A 23,425-nucleotide genomic window follows, 5' to 3' on the forward strand; every position below is an offset into this window, starting at 1 on the left:
TGAGACAAATTTAGGTATTTAGTTTTATAAATAACGTTCCATGACATCAAATGACTATGTATTTTGTATTTTAAACATATTCCAGACAAATCATCCCTTCCAATTTTTCATTCTTTTGTGGCTTTCTTTAGAAATTTTTAGTTAGAATACTCCTTTGTGGTAATGAGATGTTCCAGAATGTTCACTTATACATTTCAGATGAAGACAGCATTGAAGATAATTTTTTAAAACCATAAGTACATGAATATTCTCTTTATTTTCTAACATTTCACTGTCAATAGGACAACATACATAACTCCTTATTCCAACCATCATCACCTATTTTTACTCCGTCTTCATTAAACTGTCTTTTTTACAGTTCTGATGTACTATGGGGTTTCCCAGGTGGCGCAGTGGCAAAGAATCCTGCCAATGCAAGAGATGCAGGTTCAGTCCCTGGGTCAGGAAAGATCTCCTGGAGAAGGAAATGGCAAACTGCTCCAGTATTTTTGCCTGGGAAATCCCATGGACAGAGGACCCTGGCAGGCTACAGTCCATGGGATCGCAAAGAGTCAGACACGACTGAACGACTAAACAATAACGTACTATACTTTGAGTGCATTATCTATTTAATCAAGACATCCTAAAATGTCACCAATTAAAATAATTCATGATTTTCTGTTCTTTTTTTTCTTGTGCAATCTATAAACTAAAAGTACCAGATGGAATATTCTATTGGACATGTATATAGGTACATTAATGACACACAAACATAAACACGAAAACATTAAGATGTCCTCAAGCATGATACTATAAATAACTCAAGCTAAAAGACCATCAGAGGCGTATTATATTTGGAGGGAAAATGGATTACCTGAATCTTACACAATTTAAAATACCTTGAAAATCAATCTATTTCACATTTTCTTTTTCAAATAAACGAGATAATCATGGTCAGAACTACTTCTAACAGCACTAAAACTAGACTGAGGATCTTCTGGCTCCTCAGTTGTGACTTGTTCAATTACAACAAACTGAAGGAATTTGCAGTAGAGTGTCATTCTCACAAATTCAACTGATGCAATCAGGAAAGCAAAATCATAGCAAACCTAAATATTTTTCTTTCACAATAGCTCTCAAATACAAACAGCCATTCACTGATAATCAAATAAAGAAACAATATTCCTTTTCAACACCGTAAAGCAGACATAAAGGTTATGTGGGACTTACTGTATATAGAATGTAACAGTGTATAATGTATTTTATAAGTACAAGAAGCCAATTTCGATGAGTATTTTTCTAAATATCACTGTGCAGCCTGGAACATGACACCTGGGAAAGAGATGACTCCCTACATTTTAGGACACAGGCAATGAAGGTATGAGGTTTCAGGAAAAAATTTGATAACATCGCTTGGCTATCACTGTGGACAAGAGAAAGGCGCTAAATGAATACATTAAATTTAGTTCTACCTAACGACCAAATTTGGCCTGAAAGTTTCTAGTGGGCTGCAGGGCTCTAGAGCTTTTCTTTATTCAGAACACAATGGTAAACAAAATACATATGCAATAGTAAACAAATATAAAATAGTCGCAAACTGTGGTATGTGCTATGAAAGGGAAAAAAGGTGCAGAGAAAAAAAATAATGGGGATGTGGAGAGTGGGTGATTCACAGATTTTTATCCCAAGTGAAAGATACATAAAACTTGTCAAAAATTGTAAAATATTTCAAACTTACAGACGTAACATGTACTTATTACCTACATTTAATGGATGTTAGTATTTAGCATATTAACTTTAGATTGCTCCTTTTAAAATGAAAATGAGAAAGTACAGTTAAAGCACCCACCATCCATTCTTACATCCTTCCTTTCTAGAGGTACTAATTTTCACATCCTTTTTTATCATCCCTTCCTATGTATATTTTTTGTTTCATAAAATAGATTGTATTTCTGTGATTGTATTTCTGTGTGTTTTAATGATGTAAGTACTGTCTTGCAACTTGTAATTTTCACTGAATGGTATATATATATATACATAAATCTGACTATTCAGTTCAATTGATTATCTATTTTGTCATTATATGAACAAAGCACAGCTTATCCAACCCTATACTGATGGGCGCATGCATGCATGCGTGCCTGCTCAGTCGTGTCCGACTCTTTGCAACCCCATGGACTGTAGCCCCCTAGGCTCCTCTGTCCATGGGATTCTCCAGGCAAGAATACTGGAGTGGGCTGCCATTTCCTTCTCCAGGGGATCTTCCCCACCCAGGGATCGAACCTGCCTTGCTTGTGTCTCCTGCCCCAGCAGGCAGATTCTTTACCACTGAGCCGCCTGGGAAGCCCCATATTGACGGACAGTTAAGGGTTAACTTTTCACTACCGGGTTTCCTGGGTGTCACGCTCACAGTGCATCTGACACTTACAGTACATTAGGAAAGCTCCTGCTTCAATATATGCTTGTCAATAAATGATATTGTCAAACTTTAAAATTTTGCCATGTTGATAGCATGTCATGTGTGAAACAGTGTCTTCTTTCAACTTTAATTTCCCTAATGACTAACCACAAAATTGAACATCTATTCATAATCGTATTAGTGTTTTTCTGTGTATTATATATTTATATTCTATGTCTATTTTTTATTGGATTGGCTTTTATTTTTATAAGAGTTCCTTTCATATTGAAATAGTAATTCCTTGTCAGTTAATGAATTACAAATTTTTTTTTTCCTGTCTGTGCCCATTGTTTCACCTTTTTAATTGCATAGTTGGTCATATAAACAAGCTTAATATATGCAAATATATCATATTTCCTTATGCTTTGTGTTACTCGCATCATACCTGACATAAAGATATTCTACATTTTTCTACAAGTTTTATAGTGCTTAATTTTTTTTTACATTTAGGTATTTAACTCATTGGGAATTTATTTTCAGGTATGTTGTGAGGCAGGGATCTAATTTTATATTTTTCAGTGGGACTGGCTAGTTGTTCAAAGAATATTCACTAGAACAGTCTCTGCTTTTCCATCTCATTTGCAATGTCTCCTGTGATGTAAACTAAGTTGCCATTTAAATGTTGGTCTGTTTCTAAGCTCTCCATTTGTTCCACGTGCAGTCCCATGTTCTTTAACTACTCTAAAATTTTCAGTACTGAGATATGTTAGAGTAAGCACATCCTCCCCTTTCCTTATTCTTTTTCAAAATTTTACCGGGTCATTTTTAAGTCCTTGACCTTTCACTGAAATTTTAGGATAAATGGTACCTAGATATTTTAATGTATTATGTAAAATTTTAATTAAATAAAAATATACGTAGTAGCATACTTTTAAATCTCATTTCATCTAGCTCTTTTTTTTTTCTTTTTTTGCTGGGTTATTGGAAAGCAACTCCAAGATAGTATCATTTTTCCTGTAAAAACTTGCATATATATCACTAAAAGAGGAAGACTTTGGATTGGCATGCTCTGGATGGGGTGATCAGAGACAGCTACCTCAAAGAGCAGATATTTAAGCTGGAACCTCAAATATCAAGAGTCAGTTATTGGAAGACTCTTCCAAAAAGGATCTTAGAGGAAGAAGTTTGTTACATTCAAATAACTGAGTCAAGATCAGTATGGCTGCAGTGTGGAGATGGAGGGAAGGCAGGAGAGGAGTTGGAAAGGAGAGCAAAGTCTCAGTCAGTCATAGATTTTTGGAGGCTGAGGTAATGAGAACAACTGAAAGCAACCAAAGGACTCAAATAGGAAAGCGATGTGATCCGATACACTCGCGCATAAAGAAGAGGCTGATTTTCCTACAAGAGAGGAAGCTCAGAGCAGCTGGCAGGCTCCTGAACAGTACAGAGGAGAAATGCAAGTTGTCTGTACTGGGGGTACAACACATATGGGGATCGGTGGACAGATTTGAGCCCTATTATATAACATGTGACTCTAGGGGAAAGACAATAAGACCAAAACAGAATTTTTAAAGAAAACCTTAGGGCTGAAATAAACAACTCAATATAGTAAGTCATCATTTATTAAGGCTACATGTGAGGTCCTGATTCTAAATTTAAACCAAACCAAAAAACACTAAATGAAGTGTACTTATATATGTTAGTGGTATGAGTTGGTAATACCTCTTTTTCCCTAGCTGTTTCAAAGAATGGTGAAGGTGAAAGCATCTTGGATTCTCTCAAGTGTGTTATATTGCTACTGCCTAAATAGCTGCACAGCATCCAATTAAATAGTGATGTTTCTGCCTGGGAAAGCTATATACAAGCAGATGAAACCAGAAAGGTACATGGACATGCTGGGAATACATAATTACAGAGGGAACCTATTTAAAACCCAGTTCACCATTACACATATTCGGATATAATAACCGATAAATCAGGATCCTGATATATCACAGTGACACCCATCCAAATCATAAATTACAGAGTTAGCCTGAAAATTGGTATTTATTTCCACTAATGTCCATGTCATTATGAAGTCCTACAACAAATGCATATTTTTTTCTTTATGTGATTTATTTGTACTAAAAAAGAAAACTCTTTACAAAGCAAGTGCTATTTATCAAGTATTTATTAGCAATTGAACCAGCACCAGTCTTAGTGCTGAGAATATATGTTTAAGCCCTATAAATCTCCAAAAAGATAAGGTATACACACAAATAACAATGGTGTAAAACAGAATAAAATAATTTAGAGAAGGGCTGAGGAGCTATTAGACTGTAAGTTTCTACAGAACTGGATGGTGTCTCCTTTACTTTTGTATTTCCAGCTCCTAGTACTAGTGCTATGGCAAACAGTAACTACTTAATAAGTGTTCATTCATCCACTTACACAAATATTTATTAAGAGGTTACTAGATATGAGATATACAAAGACCTAGCTCCGGCCTTTGCTGAGCTTACACTCATTCCTTTGAAACTCATTTTGAATGCCCTGCTTAAAGACAGAAAGAAGGACATGCAGAAAAGGAAAATAGGAAAGTAGGCTTCATGGTGATGAGAAGGCAAGGTAATCTGTTCAATATGAGGTCAGAGCTGGAGGGACTTGATGAGTCTGGTTAAGTACTCTGTGCTTTGAGATGGAAGAGAAAGCAACCCTAGGCACCTTAGGAGAAGGCCATGTGGCAATAATGGGCAGCCAAGTTGAAAACACCCAGTTTCATCATTTTCTCCAAAACTTCTTAAAGTGTTCAGCTGTTTTGAATGAAAAGGAAATATGGGGTAAATGATATGGGAGGAAAACGGTTAAGACTCCAGGCCTCACCGCACTCTCCACAAAAAAAGTCATTAACAATAGAATGAATATAAAGGGTGCTGTGGAAAGATATGTAAAGATAATAAGTGGGTATTATGTTGGGGAAAGGGCTTCCCAGCTGGTGCTAGTGGTAAAAAGCCCACTGCCAATGCAGGAGACATAAGAGATGTGGGTTCCATCCCTGGGTCAGGAAGATCCTCTGGAGGAGAGCATTGCAGCCCATACCAGTATTCTTGCCGGTAGAATCCCATAGACAGGGAAGCCTGGCGGGCTACAGTCCATGGCGGTCACCAAGAGTTGGACATGATTAAAACGATGTAGCATGCACCCACGTGATGGGGAAAACAAGAGTATGAGATAAAAATATGGGTGAAGGGAGAAATGGGGTGGAAGAAGGGGTATGATCTGAGTTTAGAGCACTGAGATTTGATATTTCAATGATAGGGCTGTACTGGTTTGTAAAACTATCATGGGTAAAGCTGTGGACACAAGTAGCTATGAGGAGTGGAGATAAATGATATGAATGGAACAGAAGACTCCAGAATAGAGGTGGTCAAAGAAACAAGAGGATAATGGTTCAGTGAGCTATCACATGGCTATTCACATCATGGTTTGGTGGTAAATACTGGGATGGTAAGAAGATAGAAAACCACTGCCAAAGTGTTTGAATGTTGTGAAATACCAGGAGATTCAGGCAAAGAAGATGAGTAGAATAAGAGACTTGGTAAAGTTTTCATAGAGAAAAAACATTTGATATGAGCCTTGTAGCAGGTACCGAACTTCATAGTCAGAGACTGAGAAGCAGAGGAGAAGAACTTTCAGCCTGAGGGATGGGGAAAGTAAGGTCAGAGGAGGCAGCAATGGTTGACTATTTCTGATTCAGTGCATTGGATCTCCCAGATCTCTCAGGCAAAATAATCTGAAAATAATTCCACTGTACATCAGTTAATGTCTTTTATAATACATTCAAGTGAGTATGAAATATTTTCCAAATGGACCACTAACTCATATCTATTTCCTTCACTCATAATTGTCAAACTACTTAAATCCCATATTTCCACTAAACACTTAATGAGTTAAGTGGCCCATGGCTAGTGTCCAGATAGGGACATGACCTACTATGTAAATCTGCAACTGGTTCCAGATCTGATCTCACAATGCCAGGCTAACTGGGTCTTTTCTAGCACAAGCAGATGCAGGGAGTCAGGGTCTGGGAAAGTCTTACTATAACAGCTTATCAGAGGTCCCTTAACCTATGTTGCTTATCTTTTCCTACTTAAGACCAATTTTGATCCTTGTTCTTAGAACCATATTATCACAAGGTAGAAAGAAGCTTTTGAGGGTCACATGGTGCTAACTCCTGCTCAAAGACTTCCCTAAAACTTCGATGTTCACTTTCTGCCTTAAAGCGCCTCCATTGTTTGAAAAATCATTGATTCAGGGATTGATTGCTATGTTTGTTTTTGCTATAGTAAATTCTCAAGTTATTATCACAATGCTGAGTAGACATGACCTGTCGCTGTAATCTGAGCTGTATTTACCACATGTAGTCTATCATTTTGACATGTCTAAAAGCATCTACCACAGAGACTTAACATAAGATACACGATATTTGTCAAAACTGAATCTAAACATTCAATGCATTTTAACTGCTTGGTAAAGAGAATAGATATGTTTTGGTCATACTTCCACCACAAAGTTTCACATCAAGATCTGATTTCCATCGATTTTTTTTTTATCTCTAACCCCACTATAAAATGTGCAGTCAGTGGGAGTGAAATGACATTGGAGGAAAACTGTGACTTGGGTGCATGTGGTAGCATATTCATGCCCTATGTATTCAGCAAGAAAACTGAGGGAAGTAAGCAAGGAAGGAGGGAGGGCAGGAGAGAAACACAGATTATAATCTCAGCCATTGGATAAACTAATAATATATCTCTGAATGTTAACTTCTACTTGTATAAAATGGGTACAATAATGGCTCCTAATCAAACAATGATTTTAGGCTACCCAATGAACTCAAGAATGTGGAAGTGTACATTAGAAACTCTTATCCTATATAAAACATCCACTACCAGATTTCATGTGCAATTTAGAATACCTATCATTTTGCCTTTTGATATTTCCACTTCTAAATATTATATGTTTATTTGTAGAAACACTATGTTTCAGGAAAAATATGTGTTCCTTGGGGGAGGATGCTTCATAGAACAGCTTCTCATTACTTGTGTGAAGTGCCAAGAACCTTGAGAGGGTAGGGAAAAAATCATACCGGCTTCTCTGTAGCTCTCCTTGTGACAGAGCTCAAGTACAGGCTGACTGGCTATAGAGCCACAGGGATTTGGTGAAACAAAGCGTTCCACAGCAATACAGAATCCAGCTGCTTCTATCTCAAGGGAAGTACAAGATGTGACCTTGGTTGATAGCTGGTGAGTATGCTAGTTGCCTAGCAAAACTCAAAAGTCCAAGGAAAAAGGCATAATGTTTTTACTGATTTCCATTTCGAAGCTTTTAATATCATAATGTGATGTGCTACAAACCAAATACGCTTACAAAAAGCATGGAATGGATGGAATTTTCTACTACCATAGATGCTGAATTGTACCACATGATTTTTATCAATTTCTATGTTTGTAATGATAACAAAATGTTATGTTACACAATATGTTAGTGCTTATAAAGCACTGGGTGTACCTGACATTTTAAATCTGAAAGACGAGTTCACAATGAGTGAGATTTAAATAACCGTATCTTAAAAGGTGTGTGAAGCTAAATTTGGTTTCTTAATACCACACAAATTTGATAGTAATCAAAAATATTTCTTTATGGTAATTGCTTTTATTTTGAAGGTAGAAAAATATACTAAAGAAATAAGATTCATCAATAATAATACATATTTCTAAAAATGACTTCAGATCAGTACATACTTTAATCTAGCTGAAAAAATTAATAAAACATTTTACAAAAATTTATGCCTCTACTTGGGGTTAGCAAATGATTTGAAATACATTTCAAGAAACAAGAAATCTTTTTAACTACTCTCACATGGGTTAACATGTTCAGATCTTTTATACAGCAAATATTAATATTCTAGGGGGAATTTTTGTTTTTTGATGTTTTGCCTTTTTTCCCCCCACTTTTTCTCCTTCCTCATATTGTTAATATGGTGAACTAAACAGACTATTACATCCAAAGGGCACTTTTTATTAAATCAATCATTTAACTGTCTTTAAAACTCATGAAAAATCTCTGCCAGATTTCATTTAATACAGAGTTAAATTATCAAGTTTGAAAACTAACCATTGCCAGCTACCACTGACAATAAATGATGAGTTGAAAATTTCAGTAACTTCTTGGGCATCACAAAATATGTCTATTTTATTCAACAGGAAAAATAACATCTGTTGGACATAACTCATAAAAAGTCTTTACTAGCTAACTGAAGCACTGCATGATTTAGCTGATCATGCCATTTGCTTACATAAACACAATCTAAACTACAGTTATTTCAGTTTAAATTTAAACCATTTTTTGTGAGATATATAAATATTAACTGAAATAAAAATCAACAAATATGAAATTAATCTATCATTCTAATACTTTAAAAAACCAAACCACTTTCAGTTTTTAGAGTGACTTATGATACAAAGACATTCCCCTGACAGTGTAGGTAAAATTGTGTGTCCTTTTCTTAACACTACCTCATGCCTTCATGCGGTACTGTGCTAAGTCACTTCAGTTGTGTCCGATCTTCTGCGACCGTATGGACTGTTGCCCGCCAGGCTCCTCTGTCCGTCAGCCCCTCCAGGCAAGAATACTGGAGGGGGTTGCCTGTGGCCTCCTCCAGGGGATCTTCCTGACCCAGGGATAGAAACTGCATCTCCTGCATTCAGGCAGATGCTTTACCACTAGCATCACCCGGAAGCCCCATGTCTTCATAACTATCATGAAAATATATTAACTGTATCAGCTACCATAACTTAATGAATCATTTCCCCACTCTTAGATACATGACCTTCCTCTTCCTTGCCCCAATCCCCATTTTTTGGCAATGTCTTCAACCATCAACATTTTCAATTATGCATTTTCCCTGTGTTTTTGATGGCTTCCCCTTTAGATAAATTATCTTTAGTATAGATATATAGAGATGAATATCATTATGGCTCTTGTATTTCCAAAGTGCTTTATAAATTTCATTGCCATCAACAGCAATATGGATGTACATACAATTTGTACTGTGACCATCACCAGCACTTTAGTACTAGTATTTTTTATTGGAGACAGGAACACTAATTTCATGGAAATGAAATTTCCACAATTTCATACAATGAAGTCTCACTAGTATTACTTTACTCTGTGTTGTTATTACTACTGTAATGCTTCAAAATATTTGCTAATCATATTTGCTATCATGCTGATTATCTTTGAAGGTATGTATCTTAATTTACATAAAAAACTTACATGTGTATTTTTGTATGCCATTAGACAATAATGCTTTGCCATGCTAACTGCAAGTATCTTTCCAATATAGATTATTTTACTTTGGGATTTTGGGGGGATCAGATATGTTTAATACTTTTATATTATTAAATATTTTAAGTATTTTGCAATATGACTTTTTTATGTTACTTCAAAGTTCAGATAACAATCCTACGAAACATCTAGCAAATATGCAATTTCCCCATGATGTGAATTTTTAAAATCTTTGTCTACTTATTCCATCTGAAATGTATTTTGGTATATGTTATGAGATGTGTTTCTGAATTTTTCTATTTCAAACTCTAATACCAAAACCATTTATTAAATACTTCCTCCCTCTCACATTGTTTTATAATGCTCTATTCATATAACATATGTATGTATAATATATAATTCTTATCTATACTATGTTGAGATTTTCTCTATTTTCCTAGATCTAATACAGTACCAAAAATGTTAAACTATATAATTTTCTATGATTATTTGATATCTGGAGTAGGTTTTCAAGGTTTATGGCTTCTTTTTAAAAATATCCCTTTATTCTCATTAGCTTAATTTTCCAAATAGATTTTTATTATTCCATCACCTCTAAGAAAGTCTAGTTGAGGGTTTTATAAAGATTATACTTTTATATTCACAAATTAACATGGAAAGATTTAATCGATTTACCTTTATATCCAGAAACATAACCTGTCTCTTCATTAATTCAAGTACTTTTCTAACTCACAATAAATTGCATTATAAAGATATGTCCAATATTACATAATTAAAGGGAAGAATGAGATAATAGAAAAGGTGAAGACTATGGGATGGGACACATAAATATATGGAGATATATATACATATATATATGTATATATACACACACATGTATATATGTGTGTCTAGTCTTAAGTCCTATGTGATCTTGGGCAAGATATTTAGCCTCTTTGAGCCTCAGTTATTTCCTCTTTAAATTGAAGGTAGTGGTTCTTCCAGGATGGCTGTAAAGGGTAGGAATAATGTATATAAAACTATTAGATCACAGCATGTACCCAATACATGTGAGCTACAAGAATAAATTTTAATATAACATGTGTTCAGTACTTGACATTTTACAAAGTTCTTTCATGTGTATTATCTCACTTGCTCTTTGATCTTCACAAACCATCTTAGATGATGATGTTGCTGTTATTATCACTGTTAATATTAAGGCCAAACCGGTAAACATACATCTTTAAAATCAAAACACAGCTCATTTCACACTATCATGACATTTGTAAGTATATCTGAAGATCAACCTACATCACACAATTACTTTGTCCCTGAATATTTTATGACTTTTTTGTTATAATAATTGTAGATGTCCTCTCATTCTATTTTCTATGAATTTTGCTTGCTTAAAGGAATATTGTTGATTTTAATATATGTGTTTCATGTTCAATAGTTTTATTGAGCTCCTTATTTACTCTTAAAAATATTATTAATTCTCTTGGTTTTCTTGGTAGTCACATTACCAAAATAAATTCTACATTATGTAATGACATATTAATAAAATCAGCTACTTAACTGAAAAATAAAAAACTAAAATTAGTTATCTACCTTCATATCATGATATGTTAAGAGCTTCCTATTGGAAACATAAACTCAAGATTATTTAGCTAGTAATAATCAGTTTCATTTAGCCTGTAGATTGTATTACCTTATGAAATTCTCTTGTTAGTCCTTCAAACCTCATAGTACCTTGCCTGACAGGAAGGTATGATGCTACAGTGCAGTGGAAAAAGAGAAAGAATACACCTTTTTTATTTTGTGGGCCTTAAATATTATTCTTAAGGATAAGAGAATAAAGGGATGAATAGAAAGAGGTATAAACAGCACTCATTTGCACATTTGGGAGAATTTTGCTGCTTTTTAATCTCTAAAGTCATGGTTGGCTATGCTCTTTCTCAGTGAACCCAGACCTTCCACTCCCAAATACATCCTCCCCATTTTTTTTTTCTCCTAGGGTATCATTTCAACTATGACAAGGACACATTTTTTGTGCCTGGACATGTCTTTCCCCATCTACTGCCAGAGTAGGGCATTTCCTTTGAAAAGTAGTAATAATAAAAACTCATTTTTCATTGAAAATGTTGGTTAACACTATCAAATAATCCACTAAATAAAGGAATCCAATGTTGCCTCAAAAATCTTCCTTAATTTTTCCTTAATCATGTCTTGCTTTTAGTTCAATTGTAAAAACAAAACAAAATCAGTAATAACAGTTAAAAAATCACCACAATGATCCAATTATTTTCACTGTAGAACCAAACAATCAGTTTCAGTTATGGTTTCTGTACTCACGGGGAAAATGATTAGAAGTGGATGGATTGACGCTGTCCCCACTGTCAGCACTTTCACTGCTGGAAACTTCATCATCTGATTCCCGCACAGAGGAGCAGGGTGAGGAGCCGTCAACTTCTTCAAACTTCCTCTTTAAAATTCCACTCATCGCTGCAGTGCTGTCACATGTACCTGTAACAGGAACGGGAGCAGCGGAGCATTGAGATATTTGACCGCTGGATGTAGAGCCAAGGTCTCTGGAGTCATTTTTATATGGCTTTTTATACATGAGCTGAGTTCTCCCTTGAAAGGATCACTAAGCAGTTTTTTAAAACATATTTTCAGAAATGAAATTAGATTAAATATGAGCATCTGACCATTTGCTTATCAAAATGTAACAATTTTTTAGACATATTTCATTTTGATGTACTACCTCTATCCCTTTTTGTTGGCAAGTTGAGAAAATCCACTTAAGCATGTAAAATTCTGTAACAAAGAAAAATGTTAATGTTCCCCAAAGTCCTCAACGATTACTGGAAGGAACACAGATAAGTATGCACATACTTCATACCCAAGTCTTAAATTGCAAGAAACCCAATTAGCTGAGCACAGTGAAGCATATGCAATAAGGTCTAAATTTTAGGTAGTTTCCACTTAATGATTACAATAAAGTGAAACTTTTCCACATGATACCTGGTTGCTGAATCTGTTGCCACAGTTTCAGAAACCTCCTAAGGATATTTACCAGGGATATAGCACTAGTTGGATGGGAAGAGTGAAGAGTGGGAAGTGGACATGGTTTCTCCTAAATTCTTTCTCTAGGCTGAATGATGTGTCTCCTCTCCTTCAGCTGCCCTCTCTCCATCTTCATCATTTACCACAAAGGTATAAACTTTCTGCCAATGTAAAAATATTTCAGGAATAACTTATCTATAAATTAGCACAGATATAGGTAGATGGTCTAACACTGCTAAATTAAAATCACTGCAGATGGTGACTGCAGCCATGAAATTAAAAGATACTTACTCCTCAGAAGGAAAGTTATGAACCATCTAGATAGCATATTAAAAAGCAGAGACATTACTTTGCCAACAAAGGTCCGTCTAGTCAAGGCTATGGTTTTTCCAGTGGTCATGTATGGATGTGAGAGTTGGACTGTGAAGAAAACTGAGAGCCAAAAAATTGATGCTTTTGAACTGTGGTGTTGGAGAAGACTCTTGAGAGTCCCCTGGACTGCAGGGAGATCCAACCAGTCCATCCTAAAGGAGATCAGTCCTGGGTGTTCATTGGAAGGACTGATGCTGAAGATGAAACTCCCAATACTTTGGCCACCTCATGCGAAGAGTTGACTCATTGGAAAATATCCTGATGCTGGGAGGGATTGGGGGCAGGAGGAGAAGGGGACGACAGAGGATGAGATGGCTGGATAGCATCACCGACTTGATGGACATGAATTTGAATAAACTCCGGGAGTTGGTGATGGACAGGGAGGTCTGGCATGCTTCAGTCCATGGGGTCGCAAAGAGTCAGACACGACTGAGCGACTGAACTGAACTGAACTGAAGCTGAAGGTATTACTACGTTGATTCCATTCATTCTATCTTCCATCTTGTATGTCAGCTGATTTTTAACTCCCATTTGAGTTTCTTTGTTACATTTTCTAGGTACTGGCTTCAGAAATCGCTGTAATTACCCCCTTCTCTATGCAGATCACACAGCGCACAGACTGACCAGATCCCCTGAGCTGGGCCAGCTTTTCAAATTCTATTTGGATTAGCAGCATCAGAACCACCTAAGGGGGAAATCTTACAAATGTAAACTCTAAAGCCTCATTCCAGATCTACTGAATCAGAAACTCTCTTGGAGTTTAGGGCCTAGGACACTGCTCTATGAAGCCCTCCAGGTGATTCTGACACATACTCAAATTGAGGGCCATTTGCCTAATTTCTAGTCTGTTCTGCAGTAGCTCCTTCCTTGGGCTTTTCCTTCCTTGAGTGTGGGCACACACCAGCTGCAGAGAGTTATCTGACCCAGCACTCAATTCCTAATCAAAATCTTCTTTTGCGTCCATCACTGCTGTGACTTCTAGTAAAGTTAAGGACAGTATTAGATGTCTCTTAAGTATCATTAATTTCCATTTACTCTACTCTTCCATTCATGCGTTTATTAACCAGTAGGCATATGCTTGACTCCTTCGGTGGAGTAAGGGGATACAAAAAGAAGTAGAATGTGTTACCTGCTCCATTCACTATGCTGGGCTGCATGGAATTGAGAATACCTCCAAATTCATGTTCTATTGCCTTGTTTTACTAATTTATGTCTTTTCATGACTTATTTTCACAATAGATAACTGATAGCAATTAAGAAGAGACTGCACTGTACACTCTTTTGAGAATAAAATCTCTACTCTGACTCTTCTTTTACCACTATTCAGATTGGCTTATTATTTTCTCTGTCTTAAAGAGTATGAAATGCATAAAATGTTCATGCATATCTGAGCAGGGTGGAGGGGGAAAAAGATATTTTAAGTAAAGTTCCTGAAATAAAAGTAGGACAGGATATAAATTTGAAAATTGTTCACTTCAAACAAGATGCAAAGTAATTCATGAGGGAGAGACACCAAGACACAAAGTAATACAAGATGGAAACCCATGTTTAAAAAGTACATTTTTAAGTAAGATATTGCAATGGTAACAGTTAAAAACCATGTCCTAAGCGCCACTTAACCATCTGATCTCCCCCAACTTCCTTAAGAAAGGCAGATTTCTTGAGAATCAAGGACACCCAGTTGGCCCAAAGGAAACTATATTCCAGCATGGCAAAATGTGGTACTTGGCACGCTTCTCTTCCTTTCTCACTTCCTCAAAGCATGAGAGGGGAAATTTTTGGAGGGATGATAAGGGAATTCAAAAATCTCTTTTCCCATTGTTGTTACATTTGTACTGGCAAGACCTGAAGCAGTGGAGTTGAAGGCTGACTGCAATTTCTGTCTACATCTTTGGGACTGAAAGAGCCCAAGCTCTTCCCAGGTCAAAGGAAAAAACGAACTGACTGCATAGGGTAGGATTAGTATCTATGCTGAAAATTAAACATTCAAACAATCACAGATGGGTATAACTTTCACTTTGGGCTTCCCTGGTGGCTCAGAGGGTAAAGAATCTGCCTGCAACGCAGGAGACCCATTGAAAGCAAACTAGTGGATGGCAAAGAATAATTAGGAGGTGGCTGTCCTAGTCCAAGTGAGAAATGGTGATGCCCTTGATTAATATGTGTTTCAGGGTTCGATCCCTGAGTTGGGAAGATCTCCTGGAGAAGGGCATGGCAACCCACTCCAGTATTCTTGCCTGGTGAACTCTCTGGACTGACAAGCCTGGTGAGCTACAGTCCATGGGGTCACAAAGGGTTGGACATGGCTGGGCGACTTCCACTTTATAACTTTAACTTATACCAATGAAAAGATTATGTACTAAACTGCTTGTGCAGCAACCAAGCATAACACCTGCCTAGTTTCACAGCCTTGAAAAAATATTATGTGAGTGTAATTAGATGTTATAACAAATTATGAGGGCCAAATGACCTACTGTTTACTAGCAGATAAACCTTGATCAAGACCTAATAGTGGAATGGTAAAAAGAGCATGTGGTTTTCTCCTACATCATCTATACTATCTCACTAGGAAGAAAAGAATACAAGAATTTAAAGAGAAGGCCTGTTAATAAAGAAGTTGTATATACTTGGTTTGCTTGTACCCTGTACTGTTTCTCTCAGAATTTGAGGACAACCATATGTGGATAGCTAGGTATAGATGCAGGTGAAAACAATCAGTGCTTGTCCTGTGGCTGCATAGCTCCTTAACTTGTCATATAATATATTTTTTTCCTAAAGATGAGACATAATTAAACTTGGTAGGTAGGAAGCCAGTGAAAAAGTGGTCAACATTTCAAATTGGTAAACAGCATCAAAGCTTGAAGAACAGAAGATAAACTTGGACAGGCATTAATTTACTCTAAATATGATAAGCTGAAAATTTGTCTCGTTAACAGCCATTTAAATACAGCTACCATTTTCCAATTCAAGAAACACATGTTAATCAACGGTATCACCATTTCTCACTTGGACTAGGACAACCACCTCCTAATTATTCTCTCCCATCCACTACTGTTTGCTTTCAATGGGTTTTCCAGGTTGGAGGCAGAACGATAAATTTAAAATGCAAATGTGATCATGTCCATAGCTTAAAACTCTTAAGTGGCTTTGGATTGCCTTAGGATAAAGTTCAAAATCCTCAAAATGGCTTATAAAGTCTTTAACAACATACTCTGTTTAACTTCACCTTTTCGGACCATTTGGCCTTGTTGCCAGTTTTAGTTCTAATAATAATTCACTTTCTCCAACCTGTCTTTTCTCTCTGGACTCTAAGCCCTTTGATATATGCATGATTTCTTGCAATCTTCTTTTTAATTTCTTTTCCCATAGCACTTCAGTCCAGTTCAGTTCAGTTCAGTCTACCATCTTCTAAATCTATATTATTTATTTATGCATTTTTAGGTGTATTAATTATTTTTCATCCCCTGCTGGAAGATACAAAAGTGGGAATATTTGTTTTCTTTACAGATGTCCCAAGCATCTAGAACAATGCTTTATATCTAATAGGGCTGCTGCTGCTGCTAAGTCACTTCAGTCGTGTCCAACTCTGTGCAACCCCATAGACGGCAGCCTACCAGGCTCCTCCATCCCTGCGATTCTCAAGGCAAGAACACTGGAGTGGGTTGCCATTTCCTTCTCCAATGCAGGAAAGTGAAAAATGAAAGTGAAGTCGCTCAGTCGTGTCTGACTCTTCGTGACCCCATGGACTGCAGCCTACCAGGCTCCTCCGTTCCTGGGATTTTCCAGGCAAGAGCACTGGAGTGGGTGGCCATTTCCTTCTCCTATCTAATAGGGGCTCAATAAATATTTGTATGATGAATGAATGAAACTCTTCCATTTCCATAGTTTAATTATGTTGTCAGTGTCTGTTTTCTCTGATACACTAAAAGCTCCATAAAGCAGAATCATGTTCATCTCATTCACCATTCTATCTCTCCTAACAAAATATCTGGCATATTTGATTAGATGAGAATCAAAATGACATGAAATTGACCTCAAAACGTCATACAATTTCTTTTTGCTTGCAAGCAACCCAAATGCCAATTCTAGCTAACTTAAGCACAAAGACATCTGTTGGAAAAATACTGAACTAGTTGATGCAATCTAAGATTCAGCTGAAATGCAAAATTGAGGAACAGCAGGAATAAGGACAGCTTCTAGATTACAGCTGTAGAAATTCCTTGATGTGTTTTTTTTTTTTTGAGCACCACTCTTACCAGGTTTAAGTCTAGCAACTTCTGTGTCTCACAGTTCAAGCTTAATGTTCCAAGGCATGAGCAACCTTTAGCCCATTTTGGGTCAGGTGTCAGTCCTGTGACCATTTTACTACAGGGCCAATGGGCAAGGAGCCACCCAATTAGGTATCACTACAAAGAACCTCACTCAGAGGCTTCAGTAAGCTCACCGTGTTTCAAAGCCAATAGTCTCTCCCTGTCTAGCACTGATTTGTCTAATTTTTTCATTTATTAATATAGTCCATGAATTCATTACTTGGCCAGCTTCTTGGTTTGGGATTGCTTTTTCCCTACACTCAAGTGCCCTTTCTATTGCCAAATTCAACTTTAAAATTCTAATAAACATTTTATAATCTTGGATATCTGTTATTCTTAATTAACATATTCTATTTACTTCATATTTGTATTAGATGTAAGAAGCCTCTGGACACATTTAAAGAAAAAGTCGTAGAAAAGTACAAATGTCTCCATCTCTACTCAAAAAGATACTGATAAAACTACACTAGATTTTCTATGATTATAAGTACAATGATTTTATTTAATGTATTTCTGGAAAAAATGTCAGAAACCAGAAGGCTGGAGGGTGAAGAAAATAAGTAAGACATTGGATAAAAATGTACACTTTAATGCCTCGGGAAGAATGACTGAAGCTAAATTTTGGGTATTTGTTGGAATCTTGTTCATGTTTCTCTTTCAACAGCCTAAAAATTTCATAGCTTTTCTAGGTAACTCACAGTTCTTACTATCCCATTTATATTCATCTTATGTTTAATCATTTTTTCTTATGACAGTCTATCCCTATTTTCTAATGTTTTGCTATGTATTATAAGGAAATGGCCACAGAAAATATGGCTTAAGAGCATCATCAGTCTCAGTTCTGTACAGCGAGTTCTTTTATTTGGAGAAGAATCATTTTAGAGTTGCAAGATTTAGCAAATTAAAATAAAGGACACCCAGTTACATTTGAATTTTAGATTAAAAAAATAACATTTGAGATATAAATTGACCTATTATTTGTTGCTCATCTGAAATTTAAATTTAACTGGGCATCCTGCTTTTCTTCTGACAACTCTAACTGGTGTTCTCGGTTCTTGGTGAAAAAGCAGGATGGCTATGAAATCAAGAAAACATCTACAGAAAAGATACCTTTTACCGACTGGAATTGGGGCATCCCTGATAGCTCAGTTGGTGAAGAATCCGCCTGCAATGTAGGAGACCCCGATTTGATTACTGGGTCGGGAAGATCCGCAGGAAAAGGGATGGGCTACCCACTCCAGTATTGTTGGTAAAGAATCTGCCTACAATGCAGGAGACCTGGGTTCGATCCCTGTGTTAGGAAGATCCCCTGAAGAAGGGAACTGCTGCTGACTCTGGTATTCTGGCCTGGAGAATTCCATGGACTGTATGGGGCCGCAAAGAGTTGGACACGACTGAGGAACTTTCACTTCACTTCACTTCACTAGTTGAAACTACCACATACGAATATTCCTGTCCTTTACCAGTCAGACAAAACCCAGTAAATGAAACATGTGAGGTCATTAGGGTGAATCATGAGTTCATCAAACAACTGAAAAAAAGGTGAGGGAGGTGGGACATAGTTAATAAGTTAAGGGCAAGCCTGCCCTATCACCGATGCTGGAAAAAATGCATTTAAAAGGAAGTAATTCTGGCACGGCAAGAATTTCTTTATATTGTAATGAGGAGATATTTTCAGTGAGATGCTGTTTCTTCCCTGGCCTGATGGTTCATTTGACCTGGCAGGTCCTTAATTCCATGGAGGCTACTTAGACCAGGAGCTATACATGGTCCTCTCTCAGGAACAAAGAGGTGTGTCTAGAGCCCCTCTGTTCAGTTGTACCTGGGTGTATCCTTTGCACTGGTTGCTTGCTAATTTTGTAGTTAATCAAAATGAGAGTAACCTTTAACTGCAAAGGTCATTAACAAAGACCTTCTGCCTTTGTGATGTGGCATATATCAAAGGAGCATGTTAGCTTGCATTATAACCTGACATGAAGGACACTTCTTCCTGGTTTGTCAAAGAAGAAAATAATTTACTTTACATCCTCATCAAATTCTTCCAGCAAGCACAGAAAGCTAAGAAACCATGATAAAGTTCTCTCTTTCTCTCAACTCTGATAAGCTAAGGCTGTTCGCTTCAGTCAGCAATGGGCCCAGAGCCCAGGAACCACCAGTGTCAGGATTCAGTTGCACAGAAAAAGCAGCTTATTCTCCTTTACTGTTATGCAGAATGGAAAGCAATTTTGATGTTTCCTCTGGCTGCTTCACCAAATTCAAATGATGACATGAGAAGCACTGCCAACAGGTTGATGAAAATACTGGTGTATGGCTCTTCTGTGATAGCAGGTGGGAAAAGCTTAGCTGGCAAAACCAAGATTATTCACAATGTCACACTTCATCAACTAGATTGTCTACAGGGCCAGAGAGAGGATGAAGAGGACAGTTGCTCAATTGATGGTGTGCAGGTTTTATTCCAGTACTTAAGAAAAGAGGGCTTGGCTGAAAATATCATACGGTGGTATTTTCTGGTGGAATATCATTAGTTATCAAGTGGAAGAAAGTGAAGTCGCTCAGTCATGTCCCGACTCTTTGCGACCCCATGGACTATATACAGCCCACCAGGCTCTTCTGTCCACGGGATTCTCCAGGCAAGAATACTGGAGTGGGTTGCCATGCCTTCTTCTAGGGTATCTTTCCAACCCAGGGATCAAATCTGGGTCTCCTACATTGCAGGTGGATTCTTTACCATCTGAGCCACCAGAAAGCCCATCAGGATACAATTTTAAATGAGTTAGTTTAAATCAAAATCTTTTTCATCCTCAGTTTTTTACACCATGAATTTGAGTAATCTTTGTTCTGCCCTAACATTCACACTGCTACTGCCCTTACACTGTTACATGAGTCAAACACTGACTATTGACTGAAGTTGCTACTAAATAAGATAATTATTATCTTAAGAAGTTGGCATCAGACTTCAATGCCTTGACCACATCATGCCAAATGGTCTCAGAATGCTTATGCATTTCTTTTTTAAAAAGGGGGGATATCTTCTTTCACAATATTAGGCCATTTCTGCCTTAACCCATTTGGCAAGAAATTGACATAGCTGCTGCCAAGAAGATAGGGATTTGGCAATGAATTCACAAGGTAAAATCCTGCAAGGTGTTTCCATGGGGCACCACCAATGTGAAAAATGTTACTGGTGGCTTGCCAATTCAAGGAGTGCAAGTTAGCCAAATATATTTCTCTTGTCCAGGTGTCTGCTTAAGCCAAAAATGCTGGGAGTGCTCTTGTCTAATGAATATTTTTGTTGGAGAAACAATTGGAAGGTTTCCCAATTATGTATGAATTCCTTATGCCAGAGTTACCTGTGACCTTGAGTTAAAGGTCTGAGTTACTTTATATATTTTGAATTTTAACACTTTTGTAGCTTGATGATTTGCAGTTTGATAATTTAATTAAAGAAATGAATGCTTGCCCCTGAAACAAGTGCACACATGCATATGCCATTTATCCATGGATTTCCTGGTTAAAAACGTCTGCTCTAGTGACTTAACGCCATTTCCTCAGCTTTGGTGGACATCCAGAACTTAAAAGAATGATTGATTGGAAACACATTAGTTTAAAGTATCCTAGAAGTCTGAGCATCTGTTGCCTCCTGTTCTCTTTACACTAGGGTCATCCCCCTCCCAAGGCAAGGTTCTTTCTCCCCTGGCTTCTTCTACCATCGGTGCCAAAGAGTGCACTGCATCTCCTGCAGATATTCCTTGCTGATTTCAAGGGTTCCTTTCTAAACAGTGTCTGTCTTTCCTAAGATGTAGTTTAGATTGCCTCATTCCTTTTATAATAATGCCAGTCACCATTTGGTGAATATCTATTATGGGCCAGACACTTTGCACCTATCCTCTGTAATCTTTCCCCCAAATCTGCAGGGTAGTTTTAGCAAAGGAAACTGCGGTTTCAGAGATCTAGGTCATTTGCCCAGGAGACCTGAGCCAGACTTTCTCTGAAAAATATTCCCTGACCAGCATCACACTGGGTCTAGTGACCTCCCTACATCACAGCACAGCACCTGGCTGATGCCCTGAGCAGTATTTACTACACTGCATCAGAATTACTAGTTCACCTGACTGTTTCACATACTTGACTGTACAGTTCTTCCTGAGCTGAACATGTATTCCAGTGCCTATTCAGTAAATGAATGGTCATCAATTTGGAACCTAATCCTGGATCAGCTACTAACAAGTGGCCTAATTTTAGGTAAGAGGATTACCTCCTCTGCGTCTCAGTTTCCACTTCTATCAAAATAAGGGGCAGGGCATACCTAGTAAGAACAGGCTCTGATGCAGTACAGTCCCCACAACCAAGGAGTAAATGATAAAAGCCTGGCCCCCATCAAACGTGGGAGCCTCTAACCGTCAGTACTGCCCTGCCTCACTGTGTGCAAACTGCAATGTCTAAACTGATGCATGCCCTACTGACAAAGGAATGGAAGGCTACTCCACTTACTAATGCTAAAGGGGTTCTACAGAACCCCAAGAAGCTTTCCATACTACCTGTCATTGGAATTAGGGTCCATATAAGATAGCCAGAGCTTGGTTTTCAATACCTCGTAACCCTAAAAACATCATTCATTAGTTGTTATTTGGCAACACGATATAACAGAATACATGTGGACAGAAAGCCAAAGTTGTTCCCTAAAGTTAACTTTCAGGATGCATTTTCAGTTAGCAAGAGCAGAGAGGCCCAACCAGGAACATGATAAGGCTTTTAAAACTGTTGAAAACGGATCAAGTGCCTGTTGTAAGCCTATTTTTCCTACCCCAAAGACAAAAGTACCAATGAAAAATTTATTTTATATGCTTCTATTAAGACTTAGTCTAATTTCTTGGATGACTCGCAAGACTTCCCACATTAGGGGAAAAAAAGGACCACACAAATGTGAAAGAATTTAGAATTATTACTGCAACACTGGAAGATAACATTTTTTTTTTTCCTGAGCACTTAAGACATTTCTCTTCAGTCGTTTAGAAATTATCTGACTAGATAGTAGAATAGTCAGCATAGATCAAAAGATATTTGAGAGATATGACATCCTTTTCCTTCAGAAGAATCATAGGAATATACTGAAGTGAAAGATCTTTTAAAAACACTTCCTTATAAAGTACCCTAGAGTGGACATCATAATAAATATGGTCAAACTTCAGGACCATACCCATCTAAGCACTGGGATCCTGCCAAAGATACTGTGCAAAAAAATAAAGATGATTTGAAAAATTAGAATAAGTAGAAAAAGCACTTTACATGTCCTTTAAAATGATCACTACCTTAGGCAAGATATAGATTTTTTTACTACCGAAGGCAGATAGTAAATAGTTATTCAACCTGCAGCTGACATTGCATGAAGCAGCAATTAGTAAAAATAATTTAGAGAGTAAGATTAAATACCTGAATTTTCAAGTCTCAGAGAAGGTTCTCCTGGCATAAATTAAAATCATTTCATAATAGAAATAAATCACACCAAACTCATACAATCTTTTAAAACTTGGAAACCCACTATTGAGAAAAGTTTCATCGTTCAAACAAGTTTCACAAAAGCAGAATCATGATATTCCCCACTCCCCACCACCAATTTATCCAACACTTGCTACTCATGTATAGTCATCACAGAGCACTTCTAGGTATGCTGCTATTAAAATGATTTTTAAGTAAAAAATATGTAGATATATTTTCTAGATTTCTTTTGAAAAACCTTGTGACTAAATCAATTGATGCAGTATTTCTAGATATCATTCTGATACAGAGGAAGTTTAAAACAGCAGTGAGTCCATGAATATTTTTTTCGTGATTTAAACAAATTAGCACTTTTAAGTCATGAGGCAGAACTGGAATCCTGCTATACAACAGCATTGGATCAGCAAACGTTTCTTGGGCACTGAACATGAGCCATGCTCGCTCTATAATTGAAAGGTCCATATGTTAGGGGAAGCACACTGACTGAAATCACCCACCC

General features: G+C 37.1%; 1 protein-coding gene across 4 annotated transcripts in view; it reads right to left on the reverse strand.

The window, feature by feature from the left end:
- The window catches only part of CSRNP3 (cysteine and serine rich nuclear protein 3), a 198,042-nt gene that overhangs the window by 69,840 nt on the left and 104,777 nt on the right, over nt 1-23,425 (reverse strand). For 3 of the 4 annotated variants that reach the window (XM_020891721.2, XM_020891722.2, XM_020891723.2), the window contains one exon: nt 12,035-12,205. In XM_020891721.2, the coding sequence (XP_020747380.2) occupies nt 12,035-12,205 (171 nt within the window). Of the gene's footprint in view, nt 1-12,034; nt 12,206-23,425 lie in introns of those variants that run through there. The other variant, XM_070476114.1, reaches the window with a different exon arrangement.

This window comes from Odocoileus virginianus, chromosome 13 (assembly GCF_023699985.2).
Source record: "Odocoileus virginianus isolate 20LAN1187 ecotype Illinois chromosome 13, Ovbor_1.2, whole genome shotgun sequence".
NCBI classification, from domain to species: Eukaryota; Metazoa; Chordata; class Mammalia; order Artiodactyla; family Cervidae; genus Odocoileus; species Odocoileus virginianus.